The following is a 12,457-nucleotide window of genomic DNA, read 5'->3' on the forward strand; positions in this document are numbered from 1 at the left end:
ATTAGTTTTAAGCAGGATGGAAGTCGTTTAAAAGATTAAAGAAGAAAAACAAAAAGCAGAAAAAGATGTTTGATGCGTTTGTGGATGTTTTGGCACCAAACGTGAGGCGGGAACAAGCGTTGCAGACAACCCGTAGGAGTGGTTGTCCAGGACTTCTCACCCTTTCCATTGTTGTTTTTAACCCTTTAAAGTAGGGCTGGGCAATGAATCGGATTTTTACTGCTATTACGATCTGGGTTTTCAACGATCATAAAAATGAAATGATCTGATTTTTTGCTCCATCAGTTCCTCTTGTGCTGTTTTCAGTTGCATGAACATGGACTGCAGCGCTCTGCTGCACCTCAAGTTAAGGCGGATTTATACTCGCGCAGCGGCTGCATGCGGTCAGTTACGGCATGACTGAAGAGTCATGACTAAATAATCCACCAGCTCCCAAAGACACAAAGAGACAAATGTATAAACAAACAGAACTTTTTCTCAGTTAACAGTGAACAACCCGGATTTAAGAAACTCGTCAACACTTTGGACAAACGGCATCACTGCCACCTCGTCTCCATGTTAGTGGAGCGTCTCCTGCCCTGGATGATGAGGATGATAAGGGTGGTGTGAAGGACGTGGCTACAGTCCGATGTTTCGCCACCGTGACAGACCTGTGGTCAAGCTGCACCATAGAGCCGTATAGAAATGTCGCGTTACATTTTATGTCAACGTGAAAACAAAATGTCTCCAGACTCATTTTTTCCAGATGACAGAAAACGTAGCAGCTGGTCGGAGACAAACAGCAGCTACGGTGTACAACAGGTCTGGAGTAAAGATTTTACCATAAAATGATGCAAAAGGTCTCAGAAACTAATACATTCAACATTTTTTTGATGCAGGTAAAACACAAATTCACGCTATTCTTCCGAGGAAAAAAAGATTACTCCAAACTGTTAATGAAAATGGTGAAAGCGTCCTGGACGACCGGTTTTTACCAGTTTAGTCACATTGTTGCTTCATACGTGAGAAACGACATGTAATAAAAAACAGAAATAACAACATACATGCCGTCTACTCGCAAGCAGCATTTATAAAAACTCCACTTTGTGGTGGAGGCGGGGACATGAAACGAGGTGAGTCGGATCAGGTCGGATCAGGTCTTACCTTTCCTTCAGGTCTAGGCTGCGTGGGAATGGAAGGCAAACAGGTCACGCTTCAGCTTTTACAGCTTAATGATCTTTAGACTCGTCAGGATGAACGTTCAGACTCAAAGCAGAGCTTCACGTTACAATCACAAAATCTCTGAAAACATGGAGCCGAAGACGAGACCGAAGAGACCCGATAACCACGTTATTCAGTGTTTCTGCAGATATGAACCCATTATAAATGTTAGAAACACACACTTTATGTGGAATTCTGTTGTTTCACAGTCATTAAATTTATTCTCCAGCTCACCTAAAGCTCCACATGGGAAGATTCCTTGTTATCTGTATTTTTCCCTGAATTCTGGTGTTTTCCAGGATGGCCGTGTCCAATCACGTGGTTAATGTTAGAGCCCAGCTGATATTATTATACGAGGTCGATGTCGGTTCTGATATTTGGCAGAAAAAAATGACGATAACCGATTAATTTAAAAAATATGTATGAATAAAAAAAACTTTATTGTGAATGTTTCTTTCTACGGAGCATTAATATAGCTTCCAGCTGTACCGGCGGATTATCTGCAGATTTAAACCACAGCTGTATTCTCGTTATTAATAATATAAGGAATGAAGCTGCAGGCAGAACACTATGCAGCCCTCTGATCCCCTCTAACCTGAAATCACATTTTCTCTTCTCCACTTTTTTTCTGTTCCATGAAGTCGTGACTCACATGGACCAAAATGAAACCAGAGATTTTTCTCAGATGTTAAACGTGTCGTCTTTAACAGAGCTGCATTTTTAACTGATGGTCCCAGATAGTCTGGAGCTCATGTTCCTCCACAACACCACAGCGAGCTGCTGCTGCAGCCTGAGTCCCGTTCTAGAAGTTTCTGACCAGTAATACTAGGAGGGAGAAAGTAATGTTCATTTTATCGGCCGATCATAATCGGTTCTAGTGGATGTATGAACTTTAAGCAGACCAACAAGAACACATCTTTGTCTTAAAGATATTATCATCACTGGACAGCTGGACAGGAAAGGGGGACAGAGACAGAGGAGGTGACCTGCTGTAAAGGGCTCTATTCTGGGAACTGAACCTATGCCAGCTGCATGAAGAAGCTGTAGTCTCTGTATATGCTATAAGCATCCTTCTTTAAACCCGGGCAAGAGGCAGGATACACCCTGGATGGGTTATAAGTAATAATCCTGCCTGCATGCTGAAACAGAAACAATCCAAACCAAAGGAAAAGGTCCTCAGCAGCAGGAAAAACAGCTTTTCTCTAAAAGACTTCCCAAAAGAAACTTTAAGCACCTCAAACTCCGTTTTCTTACCTTTGGACTGATTTTCGTATTGTTGAGGGCACTTGTGCGTGCTGAAAGTGCCGTCCTTGTAAGACGATTCCTTGTGAATGTGCAGGGCTGAAGATCAAGTAGTTGGTTCTGTTGGGCGTGAGGGAGGACGTGGGTAGCGTGAGCGGGGCTTCGCTGCATGACAGGAGAGAAACGGGAAGTCAAACAGACCCAGCATGACGAAAATCAAACAAAGGGTTTTTACCCTAATTCAGACAGCGGTGAAAACGTGTGTGTGTGTGTGTGTGTGTGTGTGTGAAGTCTTTTGTTGTGCCGATAAGGTCCAGCTGATGTGTGAAAAGGGCTTAGGGTAGAGATGTGACGTTCATGAACGAATCGATTCTTTTGAACGACTCTTTTAAATGAAGGATGGGAACCGATTCACAGCTGTGAGCCATTCTTTTTATATACAAATTTTTGACCCTGCCTTCATCAAATCAAATCAAACTTTATTCATAAAGTGCTTTTCATGCCACAGGCAACACAAAGTTCTTTACATGATTAAAAACATTTATGCATATCTCAGTTCCTATCTCATTGTTCAATAAAACAAGCCTTTACACACATCAAAGTAGAATAAGAATAAAAACACTCAATGAAAGCTTTCACACAGTCACACGCACACACGTTTACACACACACGCCAAGCCCAACTCCCCTCCCCCCTTTCCAGCTAAAAAAGACTTAATGAATAAATGAACAATTAAATAAGAAGTAGTAAAGTTGAGTCAAATGAAAATAAAATAAATAACATGACATCATAGAAGTCTGATGTCCAACACGATCATGGACATGATCCCATCCGACTTTTTAAAAACAGTTTTTACCTCAGTAGAAAGTGGTCTCCTACTGATAGTTAACAGCTCACTGGCATCAGGCATTTTTCCCAAGTCACTAAAGATAGCTGCTATTAAGCCTCCTAAAGAAAAGGACTCTAGACGCCTCTATAATGAACAACTATAGACCTGTCTCTAACCTCTCTTTTATTTCCAAGATTATTGAAAAAGTTGTATTTCACCAGCTTCATGACTTTTTAAATGAAAGTGGAAATCTTGATAAATTTCAGTCCGGCTTCCGACCTCATCACAGCCCTGAAACAGCTCTGGTCAAAGTGTTAAAGGTCCCATATTATGCAAAATTCACTTTTTAATGGTTTTGGAACAGTCATACTGGTCCCCCCGCATGTGTAGGAGACCCGTAAGTGTGAAACTCTTTCAGGCGCTCTCTCTCCCCCCTGCTCCACCTCTAGGGAAGTAAGCGCTGAAATGAGCTTGTTTGAAAGCGTGTACGTTATGACGTCATAAGGGACAATAACCACTCCCCACAGAGCGATGGACCCGTCTACCGGCTCTCAAAGCCCGCCCTCTAAAAATCACCTAGCGCCCAGTGTTTTTCCCTCTTCGGCAACCCTCGTTAGCGGACATGGCTAAGCGACAGAAGCACTGTTCTGTTTGTGGCTGCATAAATGAACACGAAAACGTTTTTTTACTTCCATCCACTGAACCCACGAGGACTGAGTGGATTAATTTTATTTTTGGAGGAAATGTACCCGGAAAACTTCCAAAGGTTTTGCATGTCTGTGGCCAGCATTTCAAAGAGGACTGTTTCCACAACATGGGGGCATGGAAAGCAGGCTTCGCCAACCGTTTGAAGCTGAAGCCAGGTTCAATACCAACTGTCCGTGACACAGCTGGAGAGGTAAGAGCTGGCAGTTATTTTATCGTTTCGGCCTTATTAGTCTGATAGCTTGAAAATATATTAACCTGTCAATCACCTCATGACGGGTGATGCGATGGGCGGAGCCAACAGCTGAGCTGCTCCACCAGGGTTCCGCCCACCATAAACGGCACATTTCTGAAGCTGCTAAAAAGAGGGAGGTGAAGAGAAGCCGCTGCACTCAAACTGAGGGTCGATTTGTCCATACCATGGCGGAAATACTTCATTTAGATATTAATGAATGGTCTCAGATTGGGAATAAAGTGTATAATATGGGACCTTTAAATGACATTAGGTTGAATACCGATTCTGGTCAAGTATCAGTCCTGGTTCTGTTGGATCTCAGTGCTGCGTTTGATACTGTAGATCACAGAATCCTGTTGCATAGGCTGGAAAACTGGGTTGGACTTTCTGGAGCTGTCCTTAACTGGTTCAGGTCCTATTTAGAAGGCCGGAGTTATTTTGTTACGATCGGCAGCTATGAATCCGAGCGAGTGGCCATGACTTGTGGAGTCCCCCAGGGGTCAGTCCTTGGACCTCTTCTGTTCAACTTGTATCTGCTCCCTTTGGGTCAAATATTACAGAACTATAGCATTAGTTATCAAAGTTATGCAGATGATACACAACTTTATGTGTCTCTGTCACCAGATGACTGCAGTCCAATAGACTTAATGTGTCAGTGTCTGGAGCAAATAAACACCTGGATGAGGGAGAATTTCCTACAATTAAATGAAGACAAAACTGAGATTATTCTGTTTGGTAGCAAAGAGAAGAGGGTCAGCATTGGTAAACACCTGGAGACTCGGGCTTTTAAAACCACCAACCAAGTTCGTAACCTGGGAGTGTTGATAGACTCAGATCTGACTTTCAGCATCCACATCAAAGCTTCACTAAGAAGCTTTTTACCAGCTCAGAAACATCAACAGGATTAAAAGTTTAGTCTCCCAGAAAGACCAAGAGAAACTCATCCATGCGTTCATCTCCAGTAGACTGGATTACTGTAATGGTCTTTTAACAGGACTTCCTAAAAAGAGCATTAAACATCTGCAGCTCATCCAGATGCTGCTGCTAGAGTTTTAACCAGGACTAAGAGATCTGAACACATCACACCAGTTTTGAAATCTTTACACTGGTTTCCAGTCAGTCACAGAATAGATTTTAAAACCCTTCTGCTTGTTTACAAATCCCAGAACGGTTTAGGCCCAGAATACACCTGTGATATGTTCAGAGAATATAAACCTAGCAGAGCTCTTAGATCCAAAGACTCTGGTCAACTAGTCCAGACCAGAGTCCAGACCAGAGTCCAGACTAAACATGGAGAAGCAGCATTTAGCTGTTATGCTGCAAACAAATGGAACAAACTGCCAGTGGAGATTAAACTTTCCCCAAATGTAGACATTTTTAAATCCAGGTTAAAAACATTTCTTTTCTCATGTGCCTATGCATGAAATCTGTACGGTAACTTTTTTAACTTATCTTGCTTTTAATCATTTTAATGTAATTTATTATTTTATTGTGATTATGTGTTGATTATGTGTTGATGCCTTTTACTATTCTAAATATCTGTAATATCTTTGTTTTATGTAAAGCACTTTGAATTGTCCTGTACATGAAATGTGCTATACAAATAAACTGCCTTGCCTTGCCTATAGTAGATTTCATGTAGGTACATATTTTGATTGTTTGTCATTCTTATATATTGTGAAATTTTGTAAGATATTGTGAGAACGAGCCAGTCTTTTGAACGGCTCTTTGAAAGGAACGGCTCCTCGAGATCCAGCTCCCTTCAAAGAGCCATAAATCCCATCTCTAGCTTAGGGTTGAAAATACTGCAGAAAACTATCAAACTGTTTAAATCCCCATGTGGCGTCTCATGACGGCGGGAGGAAGCCCGAGCACGCAGAGAGAACGCACGCACACACCGTGCAGCCACCGCTTTCCAGAGCTGTGAAACTACAGCAGAAAGGAAAACAAAGTGGATCTATCTCACCCAAGCCTTTTGGGAGCCAGCTTGTTCAGAGGCCTCATGTGGTTGTTTGGCCGGTTTTCATACGTTCTCAAGGAATCAGAAGCAGAGAACTGCCTGAGAGATGGAGACTAGAAAAAAACAGAAACGGTTAGTAAAGAACAAGACCTAGATTCAGCAAACACAAACGTAACACTCTGAATCCTTTTCAAACCGGGAGGCGTGGCCACAAACATCTGCAGGATTTTATTTAGTTTTATCCCATTCAGCTTTAAATCAGAACCTGGATGTTTTCTTCTTCAACTCCAGTTTGTCAGCAGCTTCCGCTAAAATATTAATGTGGTGAAACAGCGTAGCAGGATGTACGTTAATAATCTGGGAACGCTGGATAGTGTGACAGCATAGCAGGATGTACGTGAATAATCTGGGAACGCTGGATAGTACGACAGCGTAGCAGGATGTACGTGAATAATCTGGGAACGCTGGATAGTACGACAGCGTAGCAGGATGTACGTGAATAATCTGGGAACGCTGGATAGTACGACAGCGTAGCAGGATGTACGTGAATAATCTGGGAACGCTGGATAGTGTGACAGCGTAGCAGGATGTACGTGAATAATCTGGGAACGCTGGATAGTGTGACAGCGTAGCAGGATGTACGTGAATAATCTGGGAAAGCTGGATAGTGTGACAGCGTAGCAGGATGTACGTTAATAATCTGGGAACGCTGGATAGTGTGACAGCGTAGCAGGATGTACGTGAATAATCCGGGAAAGCTGGATAGTGTGACAGCGTAGCAGGATGTACGTTAATAATCCGGGAACGCTGGATAGTGTGACAGCGTAGCAGGATGTACGTTAATAATCCGGGAACGCTGGATAGTGTGACAGCGTAGCAGGATGTACGTGAATAATCCGGGAACGCTGGATAGTGTGACAGCTTAGCAGGATGTACGTTAATAATCCGGGAACGCTGGATAGTGTGACAGCGTAGCAGGATGTACGTTAATAATCCGGGAACGCTGGATAGTGTGACAGCGTAGCAGGATGTACGTGAATAATCCGGGAACGCTGGATAGTGTGACAGCGTAGCAGGATGTACGTTAATAATCCGGGAACGCTGGATAGTACGACAGCGTAGCAGGATGTACGTTAATAATCCGGGAACGCTGGATAGTGTGACAGCGTAGCAGGATGTACGTGAATAATCCGGGAACGCTGGATAGTGTGACAGCGTAGCAGGATGTACGTGAATAATCTGTCCAGACTTCAGGATTCAGCAGCAAACTGGTACCAACCTCAGATCATTGTAACAGGTCAAAGCAGCAGAAAGTTGCTGAAGCTAACTTACTAAAAGCTGTTCAATCATTAATCCCAACTGTTCAGACCGTCTTTAGTCTGCTGGGGATCTTTGGGAGCCGTTACCCTGCAGCACTGGAGGCCACCAAGCTCTGCAACCAGCAGCATCAACACACCTGGAGGTGAGACAGGAGAGAAGCTCCGGACCACCGCTTTACCTTTTCCTCCTCCGTGGAGAGGGCCTGCTGCCGGTCCATGTCCTCCACGCTCACCACACTTGCACTGAGAGCACAAAGAAAAAACAAGATCGTGTTTCCAGTCAGACCAGTTTACCCCCTTTAATGTTTACAATCCGCAAACATTTTCAAAACAAAAATATCAACTACCAGCTTCTTCTCCTCCAACCACGAATATGTCATCAGAAATATCTCATCAAATTTCATCAAGTTTTCTTCCATTTCAGCCAATGTCTCATGGTTATTAATAGTAAAAAACATTCAGAGCTGAACTTATTTGGGGGCTTTAACGTTCTCATTCTAAATGATATAAGCAGGTTGTTGTGTAGCTCAGGAGAAATCTTTATTTTCCAAACTAGTTGTTGTTTCCATACAGCTCTGTTACAAACCCGAGTCAGAAATGCATTTCTTCAGCCAGTGTGAATGAGATATAAATCAATTTCGCTCCGTTTAAGGAGAAATCCTAAATCCAAATCTCATTTTCTGTTTTATGTCCTTATAAATAAATCTTTTATTGGTTAAACAAGCAGCAGCTTGAGCTTTAAATTGCTTAACTAATTAACAGATATAAGAGGTCATTATTATTAATTGCAAGCCCATAAAAAAACTTTAACATTAGAAAAAGACGTAAATAAGCAACAGTTGACTGAAGGGGTTAATGTTTTTTTTTTTATCCTTCTATGATCATTATTATCTATCTTAGCTGATCGTTCCCTCCAGCCTCTGCAGGCTCATTTCAGTGAAAATAAGGTGGGTATATATGACTAAACTACTGCAGTAAAACGGCTGACACGGGAAAAACCGGGCTCTTTCGCTAAGTGTGTGCTGTTACAGTGGTGCAGTGCTGAAAGCGAGAGCCGGAGAAGTTGCTTACTCGTGTCTCTCTTCCTCTTCACTGTCACCAGGAAGAGAGAAGCTCCAGCTGTGCTTGAACCCTCCATCTCGCCTGGTCTCTGATCTATCCAGGGCTTGAATTGAATAATAAACCAGACTCACATCAGTGCAGGTTCACAACATCAACACAAATGCATCAACTGAAATGACCACTTAGATGAAGCTAGCGGTCAGTGCTGATCATTTCTCTGACATGACAGAGAAACACTGGAATAATCAGGAAGTGGGAATCTGCAAAAGCAACATGGATTAAATAATAGAAATGTGCTCATGTCACTGCAGCCAACAGCACTTTATTTTATTCCTGTATAATTACTCTTCGGCAGCTAAAACTCACATCAGAGAACGTTTAATTCACATAAAATACATGTTTTCAGTAAATTACAGAAAACCAAATAAACTCTGACATGAGGGTCGGTCGACCAGACGTTTACATATCAATCATAGACGATGTTCATCCTAAATAATTTAACCGGTGGTCAGTTCAATCAGAAGGCAAAGATGATCATTATGACTCACATCTAAAGCTAATTTCAAGCTAAAGATCTTTCATCCAGGTTAGATCACAACCACATTACAACCACACAGTGGTGCATTTCTGTGTCCTTCAGTTTATTTAGATGTTGGTGAAGAGGAGACCCAGCAGGACTCCGGCCCTCGAGGCCCTCTGTGCTGCAGACTTTCAGCGTGGATGTAGTGCCTATATTAGACAGCTAGGGTTGGTTGGTTGTTAAAAACACACCTAACTCTGAACCTTGACACAGACCAGTAACTAGCACACGGCTAAATAGCATATAAGGATGCCAACTAACACTGTACACACAGTATTTTAGATTATTTCTCTTACAGAATAAAGGTCCCAGCGAAACAGAGGACACGATGATGCTGCATTCAATGTCGCTGCATTAGAAAACGCTGCCTTCAGGGTCACCACGGCTGCTGTGATGCACACGTTGTGTAGCATGATCAATCTGCAGCTGTCAAATCACGATAGCTTCTCATCTCACAATCGAACTCTTAGAAAAGGTTAAAAATAGAGCATTAGTCAAGAAAATTAGAGGTCAAAGGTTTTAATGCGCCATGTGTTTGGCTGATCCTGCTTCCAGCAATTAGCCCTAAAATTCCTGATCGGAGTCCTTCGTTCTCATCTAGAATTTGTTCTTATTTTTCTCAGGAACTTTCAGGTTCATAACGTTTTCTGAGAGGATAGCTCACTGTAAACATCTGGATAATACGCTGCTGTACCTTCAAGGGGAAATGTAAGCATATAGATGCTAAAATTTTCTAACTTGGGGATCAATAGTTCATGTATGTAAGCAGAATTTGACTTGAAGCATCTTATTATCCTTCTGTTTTGTTTATGTACTTCAGAGGTTCCTTGTTGGATAAAGATATAAAAAAGAGGATAATGGCAGATAGGGTTGTCATGATACTAACACTTTAAACTCAATACTGATACTAAGAATGATGCTCGATACTCAATACTATACTCAATACTATAAAGGGGGAAAAATATATTCTTTTAATCAAAATCAAAGCACCACAAAAATCACACCATTCAAACACAACAAAAATAGATTTAAAAATATATAAATACAGAAAAGACATTAACAGTGTAATATTTTTAAACTATTAGCTTGTGCAGAGCAGGATGTCATGATACTAAAATTTCAAACCTGATACCGATTCTAAGGATGGTGCTCGATATTCAATAATATTTTCGATACTATAGAGGGGAAAAATTATTATTCCTTTAATCAAAGTCAGAACACCAGAAAAATAACAACACAATATTAGCAGTACAACAAAAATATATTAATAAATATAAGAAATTACATTAATAGCTTAAAATAAATGCATAATTTTAAAGCTCTATTAGTTTGTGCAACAGTGTTGTCAAGCTGTTTGCTCACTATGGTGCAAAAAATAAAAACTAAAAAACCATTTCAACAACTAGTTAGTGTACTTATTTACATCAGTGTCCTTTTCTTTACAATGCTTGAGACCAGACCAAGTAAATAGAAGGAACAAACTAGTTAAGACTAACTACTTTTAAACTAGATTCATTAAAACATAAAAAGATGAGCTTTTTAAAGGTTTTTCTAAACAGTCTACATTAATATCTGACAGTAAGCCAGGGTTTGATCAGCCAGTAGCAGCTTTGTGCTATTTATTTTCAGGCTGGTTATGGAGCAGACGACAACGTCTAGACCAGTGACTCCCATCCCTGGTCCTCAAGGCACACTATCCTGCAGGTCTTAGACGTCTGAGACCTGCAGGATAGTGTGCCTTGAGGACCAGGGTTGGGAATCACTGGTCTAGTCTACTTCTCTTCCGGCAGCTCGAACACGAGCCTCTTGTGAGCGCTGTAGGACAGGGACGGGGACAGGGACAGGGACGGGGTCTGCGGGATAATCTACGAGAATTGTAAACAATAAATGTTTCAAAGTCTCCAATAACACCAGAAAACGTCTCCGAATTGGTGCTAGTCACTTTTTTTCTTTAAAGTGCTGCTAAAGAGGTCTAAAAACTTGCTAGTTGCTAAGTTTGCTCCACTGCAAACAATGGGTCCTCCAGGGAGAAGCTGTAGGGCGGGCTGCCCGCTGCAGTGCCTGTATAAAATGGATAGCGACAGATGTTTTTTTTCCACGAACCAGCAGACGCCACAGTGGCATTTAAGTATCGATACCCGTGCTAATTAATATCTAACTAGATATAAAATTTTAGAATCGATTAGTATCTGAGAATCAATTTTTTGACACTACTGGCAGATTAAGTCGCAGACGAAAACAACAAATATGTCAACTGAACGGATGAGAAGCCTAACATCTGCCAGCTGGGGTCGAGGCCTGCCACAAACACCCAACCTTCCATTTCCTCCTAAAAAAAAAAAAGACAAAAGTTTTTGTTTTTTCCTTTTAGAAAGTGGATGTGAGACAAACACAACGTTCAGCAGAATCATCCCTGCAGGGAAACACATGCAGGTCACGGAGCGGTAACCTCTGCAGCCTGAGCCTCAACTCTCCAACCTCCATCACGTTAGTGCACGTTTTCCACCTGGCTGCAAGCCCGGCAGGTAAACAGTACTTAGACCTCAATCCTGCAAGAGTTCAAACATACATGTGGCTAAAATAAAGCCCTTAAAAGCCTTCTTTGTCCTACAAAACCAAATTCTCAGCTCCTCACAGGCCTCTAAATACCACCGGCATCCTGCCTGCAGCTGAGGTGGTGGGTTTGCAGACGCTGGAGACAAAAACTCATCGTCATGGAAAAGAAAACACTGATGCTTATTTTTGCTAAATCATTCATTTCAGTTACTTTAAAAATGGCAAAAAAACATCCTAAAAACAAACTCCCAGTCTGGACTTTGCTTCTGGAGCCTGAGTTTGTTCAGCCGTTCCCGTCTCTTCCAGCCAACAGGTCAACCCCTCGCTCTGCAGGCTTCATGTCCACGCTTCCTAAATCACAACACACTCCATGATGAACAGAGACGGGGCATTTAAATTCCTACTGAGCTCTAGGACGCTCATCGGGTTTGTGGGGGTGTGATGATGTGTTTCTCACCAGACACATTCTTGGCAGATGTTTTCTTTTTGGTCTACAGCTCTAACTACGCAGACAAGACTTTATCCAAACAGACATTTTAGAAACTGAATAAAGATTTAAATCTCACGTTACGTTTAAATTCTGACAGGCCTACTGACAATCCAAACCAACCAAACCTCCCATGTTACAGAGGACGCTCAGCGCAGGTCCAATGATGATTAACCCTTAAACCTCCAGCAGGTCTCTGAGCTCCACCTCCTCCACCACCAGGAGCGGTGGTGTGTAGCTCTGTGGGGTAAATGTGATGGATATTTTACCCTTTAGATGATC

The 12,457-nt window shown here is 42.0% G+C and overlaps 1 protein-coding gene across 4 annotated transcripts in view; it reads right to left on the bottom strand.

Annotated features, from left to right (window-relative positions):
- Positions 1 to 12,457, bottom strand: part of senp6a (SUMO specific peptidase 6a) — a 50,570-nt gene that overhangs the window by 17,746 nt on the left and 20,367 nt on the right. For 3 of the 4 annotated variants that reach the window (XM_041976531.1, XM_041976532.1, XM_041976533.1), the window contains exons 2-5: positions 8,562 to 8,655; positions 7,670 to 7,733; positions 6,178 to 6,284; positions 2,455 to 2,607 (exon numbers count right to left, since the gene is read on the bottom strand). In XM_041976531.1, the coding sequence (XP_041832465.1) occupies positions 2,455 to 2,607; positions 6,178 to 6,284; positions 7,670 to 7,733; positions 8,562 to 8,655 (418 nt within the window). The remainder of the gene's footprint in view (positions 1 to 2,454; positions 2,608 to 6,177; positions 6,285 to 7,669; positions 7,734 to 8,561; positions 8,656 to 12,457) is intronic. The other variant, XM_041976534.1, reaches the window with a different exon arrangement.

Source organism: Melanotaenia boesemani, chromosome 22 (assembly GCF_017639745.1).
Source record: "Melanotaenia boesemani isolate fMelBoe1 chromosome 22, fMelBoe1.pri, whole genome shotgun sequence".
In the NCBI taxonomy this organism is placed as follows: Eukaryota; Metazoa; Chordata; class Actinopteri; order Atheriniformes; family Melanotaeniidae; genus Melanotaenia; species Melanotaenia boesemani.